Source organism: Ranitomeya imitator, chromosome 3 (assembly GCF_032444005.1).
Source record: "Ranitomeya imitator isolate aRanImi1 chromosome 3, aRanImi1.pri, whole genome shotgun sequence".
NCBI classification, from domain to species: Eukaryota; Metazoa; Chordata; class Amphibia; order Anura; family Dendrobatidae; genus Ranitomeya; species Ranitomeya imitator.
The window spans coordinates 679,435,766-679,445,674 of NC_091284.1; the positions used below are offsets into that span (position 1 = coordinate 679,435,766).

A 9,909-nucleotide genomic window follows, 5' to 3' on the forward strand; every position below is an offset into this window, starting at 1 on the left:
TAGGTTTACACTGTACTGTAAACTCATGGGAAACTGCTGATCCATTGCGGATCCGCAGCAAAATCCGCAACGTGTGCACATAGCCTCACAGTTCCCATCAAACACCAGATTACATTCATAACCAGCAGCTTTTGTTCTGGCCAAAAGAATTTTTAAGCCGCCAAAACGACATGGAAGACTCTTTTGGCCGGACCCTACTCTACTCTATTCAATATATTTTTATGTATTTTTTCTGTAAGAGAATGGGTCACATACATTTTTTTCAAATAACTATTAATACTACAAGGGACAAATACTGTCACACCATGACCAGACCACATACTACCACCACATGGTGACTGAATACTACAATAAATCACTAATAAAATCATTACATGTGGGGATTCCCTAGCAACCAGGCAACCCCCACATGTACTTATATGCTAGCTAATAGATGTAAATCATTCAGCTGCGGTGCTGAAAACTAAATCTCTGAGCACTTACAAATACTTGGAGAACACCCGAGCATGCTCGGGAAATCTCGAGTACCGAGTATATTCGCTCATCACTAATAGTGATCACTGGTGACATTATACACAGGAGCTCTGTACAGAGTATACCGTGTATAATGTCAGTGTACAGGTAACACACTGACTCACCAGTGATATCTCTAGCTGAAGTCCTTCATCTTTGCTTTTCTTTTTCATGCAGCGCAGACCACCATAACTTCTTCCAGCCAGGAGTCATCGCTGCATAAAACAGTTACCTGGAGCACCGCTTCCAGACCACATTCCCCTCTTTTGCCTCCTTTCTTGAACACTACACATATGAATATAGATATGCACCCACCATTAATACATTGGTTATTATGCAACCCACCATTCCAATTATAAATTATAATACGCCACTGAGCCCCTTCTAGCTATATAGACACTTTCCCCAATTCATTACCAGTCACTGCATACTCAATGTCCCCCACTATGTACCCCCGACTCATTTACATGCCCCTTCTTCCCCAATTCATTGTCATGTCTTCTCTCGCACCCTCTATCATAAGCAGCTCTACTCCCGCATTCAATACTTCATTTACTGCTCCACCCTCAAAATTCATTATAGTTGCCCTCTCCCGATCATTAGCTCTTCCCACCCCCAATTCAATTGCTATCCCTCACTCTCCAATTAATCATTTGCAGTATCCCGTCCCCTCCCTCACTAATCCCCATCATGTGCAGTCCCCTTTACCCCATGTCATCCTTTGCAGTCCCTTTTAACCCCCCACTTCATATGCAGTCCCCCTTTAACCCTCACCCGACATCATGTGCAGTCCCCCTTACTCCTTCCCTGTCATCATGTGAAATTAACTCCTCCATTTAATTCATTTTGTAAAGAAAACAAAGTTTTACATACTTACCTCACACTCGTTCCCCAGCAGCGCGGCTCTGCGTTCGGATCATGTCGGGCAGCCAGTACGTGATGACGTCATCGTGTACACGCAGTCACATGACACAGAAGACGGAGGAGGCAGGAGCTGCGCAGCAGTCAAGGTAAGATGGCCCTGCACCGCTCCGGGAAAGCTGCCGACATGTGTGCCGCAGTGAGCACCACTTTGCTGCACGATGGAGCCCGATAAACAGAAGCACATAAGCAGGGCCCCGGACCTGCAGGCCCCTCTGTGTGCTGCTGTTCACAGGACCCCATACAGCAGAAAGGGTAGTAATGCCCCGATAGCGACCCTGCCACCACACACGGGGTATAATAGGGCATACTCAGGACACATTGCACTAATTTCGTGGTCCATTTTCTCCTGATACCCTTGTGAAAATAAAAAGCTTGGTTCCAAAGTATATTTTTAATGGAAAAAAAAAAAAAAAAAGAAGCACCTGGAGGGTTAATAAACTTCTTGAATGTGGTAGTGTGTACCTTGGGGGGGGTGCAGTTTTTAGAATGGTGTCACTTTTGGGTATTTTCTGTTATATTGACCTCCAAACTCACAAAAGAAAAAAAAAAGGTTAACTTTTTTTGGAAAAAATTAGAAATCGCTGGTCAACTTTTAACCTTTATAACGCCCTAACAAAAAAATAAATTATGTTTCCAAAATTGTGCTGATGTAAATTAGACATGTGGGAGATGTTATTTATTAACTATTTTGTGCGATATGACCGATTTAAGGGCATAAAAATTAAAAGTTTTAAAATTGCAAAATTTGCCAAGTTTCCATTTTTTTTCATAATTAAACGCAAGTCATATCTTACCCCTAACATGAAGTACAATATGTCACGAAAAAAAAAAAAAACTCAATCAGTGGGATCTGTTGAAGCGTTCCAAAGCTATAACCTCAAAGTGACTGGTCAGAATTGTAAAAATTAGCTTGGTAAATAAATACCAAATTGGCTGTCACTAAGGGGTTAAAACATTTCTTCACATATCAATTCTGTGCTACCAGATGCTGAGAGTGTAAGCTGGAAGGGTACATGTGATAAGGCTCATTATTGAGTCACAGGTCTCGGGAACTCTACACCTTCAGTCTGAAGCCCGTACTGACACATGATCAGGACGGGCTGCAGTTTGAATTATATCAGGGACACCATTTTATCTTATTCTTGAAGAACCCCTTTAAAAGCTGCGGCTTCTCCGCAAGTGCTCCCTTTGAGTGACAGGTTTCACATTGCATGCGTGTATAGAGGTGTTACTCCAGGGGAGAAAGCGAGAAGCCGACAGACGCGCCTGTCCATCTGGCCTCAAGAGCTGCTGTCTACTCCAACATCATATAAAAGCAATAGAGTAAAAACAACTCGACACGGTAAACGTTTAGAGACTTTATATACGTCACAAGAACTATACACACGATAGTTTAATCTTCTACATCACAAACATAAGCAAAACTTTTATGCTGCAATTCACCATGCAAAAAAAAGAACATATCACAGTAATAAACAATTGTTATAGACAAAACATAATCCAGTCAGTTTTAATTTAGTCCATTAATTAATCCTGGACCACTTAAGAGGAGCATTAAATTCTAATTTACTAGCAGACTATGGAAATAAGACAAATGAAGCACTGAGTCACATTGGTATACATGTGTATCGCTTATAGCCATCTCTTTAATGTCCCATCAACATGCTTGCTTATCAGAGTGTGCATGGGCATTTCAAATTTAGTATTAAAAAATTTTTTTTTTAAAGGAGACAACCCACTGCAGACACATCTTACACAAAGGACAGTCGACAAGGCCCTTTACACTAAATAATTGGGAGGGAATGTTTAATGTATATGGCTCCTGTATGTCAGCTATCTCAATAGTCTATTCTGTGTATATCCTAATTTATGCATCAGATGACAGTCCTAGAGTGTTCGCCACTAACTTAAATTTTGGGATCAGTTAAAGGGCAGCTATTTGAGTCCTATTCATAATCTCCAGGTATACACGGAATAGAAATAGGTAGGAAAAAAAACACAGGGCCCTTTGGAAATGCAATAGTTCCTTTTTACAAAAATTGGCAAGTGTCTTCACATGACAAATACAGTAAAGATCTCCAAGAAAGGCTTATCTGTAATAGTAAGGAGGGATTCATAGAAGGGAGATTTGCTTTCCCAACACGTTTGCCTTATAATACAGTATTTGGGGTCATGTGTTGTGAACACTCAACATGTATAGAAGGGTTTAATAAAAACAAATAGAAAACCAGCTTTATAAAATCTCAGCCATTCATGTATACATACACATTTCCTTATCCTTTGCGCCAACACATTTGAACCTCTACCCCATAGAATACCATACGGATGGGCACCCACTTCCTTGGCAAAAATGTTTCCACGCTGCTGGATATCAAGGACACAAACAGATTAGTGGGGCATGGCTGTTATGCGCATGCTTTGTGTAGCAATGGGATAGGTTACCATCGGTGTAGTGGCATGACTCATGGTAATCCCAGGAAGGGGCTGAGCCATAGAAACAGCCACTGGTGCCACAGACACTGCCACAGGTGCCATGGAGACAGGCGGAGGTGCCATGCCTTGAGCAATAGTTTGCGCCAGCGCAGCAGACAGTGGTGTAATCTCAGGATTTAATTGAGGGGCTGCGTTGGACTGTGCAGGAGCAGGTGCACCACTAGAAGCTACCAGTTCCTGCTGCGTGACTGGTCGGGGCTGCAAAGCCTGGCTGCTCAATGTGGTGTGAGTTTGCGCAATGCCATGGTTATAATTGGTCACTGTCCTCACTCCTTGCTCACTGGTTGGGGCTGTGGTGCTCAGGGTGCTTAGTGTCACCACCTTGGCTTGATTACGAAACTGGGCATTCTGATCAAGCAAAATTTCATTGGTTGCTGCGAGAACAGAGAGCTGCTTTTTCATATCCTCGATACGCCTCCGAAGCATGACATTCTCTTCTTCCAACAGATGGTACTCGACAGGGGATGCACTGAAGTACCCATCGTATCCTACTCGTCTCCTTTTCATTACAGGATCATCAAAATGATCACCGTAACGATATGCGGACGAGAAGTGTTCAGTTTCTGAAATCCCATCAGGTCCTCCAAAATGCTCAAAAGAACGCACAGTGGTAGCAGGCAGGCCTCCAGATGTTAGGCCAGTATTCAGACCCACTACCCGCCTATCACATGAATATTCAAAATCAAAGTCCCTTTGCAAATGACGAAATTTGCACCTATTATCACGCTGACAATTACCTTTTAGGAAGTCCCGACAGATGGGAATCTCATCTTTATTAGGTAGGTCAGTGGGTGACAAGCCAAGACCAGCAGCTACTTTCTGACGCAAGCGAGGAGGCAACTCTCCAGTTTTCTTATAGTGTTCTTCATCCTCTTTAGTGCCATGAATAAACCGGCAGTTGTTGCGCACGCACTGCTTATTCTGAAAATCGTGACAGAAGACAAATTCATTCTTCTGTACCCCAAGATCAGGAACATCTTCGGTGTCTGGATGCTTAAAGCGGCAACGCTTCCCTCGCTTGCATACATTGCGGAGAAAGTCCCGACATACAAAATCCACAGCTGAAGAAGCCTCCTCACTGCCACTACCGGCACTGCTGGCACAATTTGGATAATTTTCCCTGTTCGGCATTGTTTTAGCAGCGCTTATGTGTGTTTTGTTTTTTTAGCTTGTCAACAATTATCGCTGCGCCTTAGTATACGAGATGCACCCGGCAATGCGCTCTGCGTAAAAGCTGTAAGAGAGAACATTACATTCAGCAATGTATTAGGCATAATCGTGATCTATATATCTAAATTGCAAAATAGCAGATATTGCTATTCATTCTGGTTTACATTGAATGGATGTTTATTTGTTGTGGAATTTATCTGGACAAAAATACTGTTCATAATTACCCAATATTTTAAAAATGCAATGGTGTCAAATTGTACAGGTGTATCCATACATAGCAGATAACTGTGCAGCATGGGGGCTTATGGTAAACTGTGCGGTGCTCTGCTGCATGGCAAAAGTCAGTTCACACGTATGATGCAATACTGATGTAAAATACAGACCAAATACTGAACGTGGCCTTGGCCTGTGTCAAATATGCAGGAATCCGATGCTTCAGCCATAAAATCAAACTGCTTTCCTGCAATATTAAAGGAGGGTTGTACACTAACCTTCTCAATTCCCTTGTTTACTCCCTGTAAAATAACACTAAGGCCACATGCAATATTTTACCTCACTATTTGCAAGCCAAAACCAGGAGTGGGTGATAAATACAGAAGTGGTGACGGGTTTCTATTATACTTTTCCTCTGATTGTTCCACTTCTGGCCTTAAGTTAAGGCTTTACTATATCTGCTTCATGACTGTATAAGCATCGCTTAATTGTGGGCAGAAATTAAAGGGAGTCTGTCACCCCAAAAATCGTATCTGAGCTAAGCCCACCGGCATCAGGGGCTTATCTACAGCATTCTGTATTGCTGTAGATAAGCCCCTGATGTATTCTGAAAGATGAGAAAAAGAGGTTAGATTATACTCACCCAGGGGCGGTCCGAGTCCGATGGGCGTTGCAATCCGGGTCCAGCACCTCTATCTTCATTCGATGACATCCACTTCTTGCAGCGGCTAAGGCACACTTTGTCTGCCCTGTTGAAGGCAGAGCAAAGTACAGCACTGTGCAGGGCTTCTCTGACCTTTCCCGACGCACTCAACAGGGCAAAGTACGCCTGCGCCGGAGCAAGACAAGAGGATGTCATTGAATGAAGATAGGAGGCGCTGGACCTGGATTGCGACGCCCACTGGACCGGACCGCCCCTGGGTGAGTATAATATAACCTTTATTTCTCATCTTTCAGGTTACATCAGGGGCTTATCTACCGCATTACTGAATGCTGTAGATAAGCCCTGACGCCGGTGGGCTTAGCTCAGATACGATTTTTGGGGGTGACAGGTTCCCTTTTACTTTATGCCACACTGAAGTTGGTTTCTTATTCAGCAATTTCTTTTTTCTGTTTTATTACAGGTTTAATTACAAAAAAATTAGAATACAAATGCAGCAAGGTGCCCTGATACATCAAGGCTATGTACACATGTCTGGAATTGCCGCGGAAATTTCTGCAGCCACTCCGCAACTGTGCCGCAGGTAAAACGCATGCGTTTTCCCACTAAACACTAGCGTTTTCCAAGCGTAATTAGCTTGCAGAATGCTAGCGTTTTCCAAGTGTTCTGTAGCATCGTTTGGAAAACTGATTGACAGGTTGGTCACACTTGTCAAACATAGTGTTTGACAAGTGTTACCAACTTTTTACTATTGATGCTGCTATGCAGCATCAATAGTAAAAGATCTAATATTAAAAATAATTTAAAAAAAAAATCGTGATATTCTCACCTTCCGGCATCCCTCGCAGTCTTCCTGCTCCTCATGGCAGTGACCCCAGATGACGTAGCGGTCTCAAGAGACTGCTACATCATCACAGGTCATTGCCGCAAAGCATCACTGGGAACAGAAGCATCGCGAGGAGCAGGAAGGCTGCTGGGGCCGCCAGAAGGTGAGAATATCACGATTTTTTTTTTTTTTTACAGGTATATGGTTCCCAGGGCCTGGAGGAAAGTCCCCTCTCCTCCTCCCTGGGTACCAACCGCACATGGTCTGCTTACTTTCCGCATGGTGGGCATAGCCCCATGCAGAAAGTAAGCGGATCAATGCAATCCTATGTGTGGAATCCCCGCGATTCCGCACAAGTAATGAACATGCAGCAGGTTTTTTTTTTATGGAATGCGATTCTGCTGTGGAAAAAAAATGCAACATGTGCACAAAAATTGCTGAGTGTATTCTAATAGGATGCTTAATGTATGCATTTTTTTTTTCACATTTTTATAGCGGAAAACCATGAAAAATCCTGAACGTGTGCATATCCTTAAAAGGAGCAACAAGTTATAAAACTGGTACAAAAATGGGCTGCATTCTAGGTTATTATTGTATTTGTTATAGCTGTGAATAAATAAAATAAACTGCAGAATAAGACACCGACTTCAGCACCGTGTTTAGCCCGAGCGCAAGGCACGGCTCAGCATGAGGGGCAGCACTCGGTAATGGTGGCTGAGCTGAACAGACGAGGCTCCGCTGCCTCACTACAGGGACCGCAGAACACCATGGCGGAGCCGCGGCGGCTCTGTGTGCGCGGGATGTCGGCGGCGGCAGCCTAATGGCGGCGCTACGGACATGCTGAGCGCGGTCTCTCCGCGGCACTGTACAGGATGCTGCACTATGGAGGCCGCCGCAGCACTAGGCCTGATCGCACCCGCTCCCGCCCAGAGAACGATGGCCGCCATTCACACGTCACAGAGGCTGCGCACGTATCGCTCCAGCCAACACACGACAGGCCCATACGTACCCAATAACGCCTTGCGGCCTCGGTAACCGCGACCACAGGACAAATACGGGCTCCCGCGACTAGGAGGCACCGGAGAAGTTATAGCGTTTTTGACGAGGCCAGAATGCCAGTCACGACCGCGCGGCAGTAGACCACACCCACTTCCGGAGTAGCAGTACGGGACGTGTGCAGAGAGAGGGCGTGGCTCTGGGGCTGTAGCCGGAAGCAGTGTACGCAGTGGGTGGTGCAGCACGTAGAAGACCGTCACGTGGCTGCTGTATAGAGTGTGGAATGGATTTCACTGTGGAATGTGCGCCTGCGCCGACTGAGACCCAGGCGTGACTCTAGAGAGGACTCACATGCTGTAACTTATAGGAAACGTTTCCACAAGAATCTGCAGGGCTGGCTGCTGGTCATGTTATAAGAGAAAACCCATTAGGCTATGTGTACTGATTTTTCCACACAAATTTTGGTAAATCCGCACTGCGGATTTACCGCTTTTTTTTCCGCATTTTTTGTGCAGATTCCTATTGAGGAGCAAGGTGTAAACCGCTGTGGAGTCCGCACAAAGACTTGACATGCTGCGGAATAATCAACGCAGCGTTTCTGCTCGGTATTTTTCGCAGCATGTGCCCTACGGATTTTGTTTTCCATAGGTTTACATGGTACTGTACAGCGCATGGAGAACTGCTGCGAATCCGCAGCGTGTGCACATACCCTTATACAAACCCCATACCACATCCCTGGTTTTCGGGCACTTAAAGGGATTGTCCACTAGTAGAACAACCCTATCTCTCTCTAAATGTTTTGCCCCGCTAAAGTAATAAAACCTATACTTCTCTGTTCCTGTGACGTCGGCACTTGTGGCCCAGAATCTGGTGCGGTTGTTGCGAATCGCGAGCCTGGTGCCCGGTCTGCTGGCGTCACTGTCTCCGCCCTTGAAGGAATAGAACATGAAGAGGAAATCCGGGCTGCGTCTGCTGTCTCACATGTTCAGTTTGCACGTATGTGGGGACAGTGACTCCAGTACTGATTGGGCGCAGGGCACCACGTATCGCAACAACTGCACCAGAGCCCGGGACCGTGAGTGCCAGCACGGCGGGAAACGGCACCAGCACGGGAGTGGAGAATAAGGTTTTTATTTTATCGGGGCCAAACTTTTAAATCATGAAGGGGTTGTGCTAGTAGTGGAACCCCCTTTAATATACTATGTTGTGCTTCTATAAAGCCAGTCCAGAGAGATTACTAATCTTCACCGGACCCTCGTGGGAAGAAAGCTATAATGAGAATGAGTAATTTTCATAATCCGTTCATTGGTCAGAGTCCCAAATAGAACAACAAGCTCTTTGACAATCTACAATCTGGTTTCCGCCCCAATCACTCAACTGAGACAGCCCTGACTAAAATCACTAACGACCTACTTACCGCAAAAGCTAAATGGACAATACTCTGCACTCCTCCTTCTAGACCTGTCCTCTGTTTTCGACACAGTTGACCACTGCCTCCTACTACAGATCCTCTCCTCCTTTGGCATCAAAGACCTCGCCCTATCCTTGATCTCCTCGTACCTTTCCAATCACACATTCAGCGTCTCCCACACTAACTCCTCATCCCACCCTCTCTCTGTTGGAGTCCCCCAAGGCTCTGTTCTGTGACCCCTACTCTTCTTAATCCATACACTCGGCCTGGGACAACTCATAAAGTCCCATGGATTCCAGTACCACCTCTATGCTGATGACACTCAGATCTTCCTCTCTGGCCCAGACGTCACCGCTCTGCTGTCCAGAATCCCAGAGTGCCTATCAGCCATATCCTCCTTCTTCTCCTCTCGCTTCCTCAAACTCAATATGGACAAATCTGAACTCATCATCTTTCCTCCATCCCATAGATCTTCCTTACCTGACCTATCTATCGCAATTAACGACATCATGCTTTCCCCCGTACCAGAAGTCCGCTGCCTCGGAGTAACCTTCGACTCTGCCCTGTCCTTCAAACCGCACATCCAAGCTATTTCCACCTCCTGTCGCCTCCAGCTCAAAAATATCTCCAGAAACCGTCCTTTCCTCAACCGTCAATCTACTAAAATGCTTGTGCATGCCCTCATCATCTCCCGCCTTGACT

The 9,909-nt window shown here is 45.2% G+C and overlaps 1 protein-coding gene across 1 annotated transcript; it reads right to left on the reverse strand.

Moving 5' to 3' along the window:
- Nucleotides 1-2,782: 2,782 nt before the first annotated feature.
- ZC3H10 (zinc finger CCCH-type containing 10) lies at nt 2,783-7,971 on the reverse strand. The gene is made up of 2 exons (XM_069758409.1): nt 7,810-7,971; nt 2,783-5,164 (listed from the first exon to the last, which is right to left on the reverse strand). The coding sequence occupies exon 2, from the start codon at nt 5,059-5,061 to the stop codon at nt 3,826-3,828; it is 1,236 nt and encodes a 411-aa protein (XP_069614510.1). The 5' UTR covers nt 5,062-5,164; nt 7,810-7,971; the 3' UTR covers nt 2,783-3,825.
- Between the last annotated feature and the right edge of the window lie 1,938 nt (nt 7,972-9,909).

Excerpts from the sequence above, each read along its gene's own strand:
- ZC3H10 (XM_069758409.1), bottom strand. The coding sequence starts at position 5,061 with ATGCCGAACAGGGAAAATTATCCAAATTGTGCCAGCAGTGCCGGTAGT.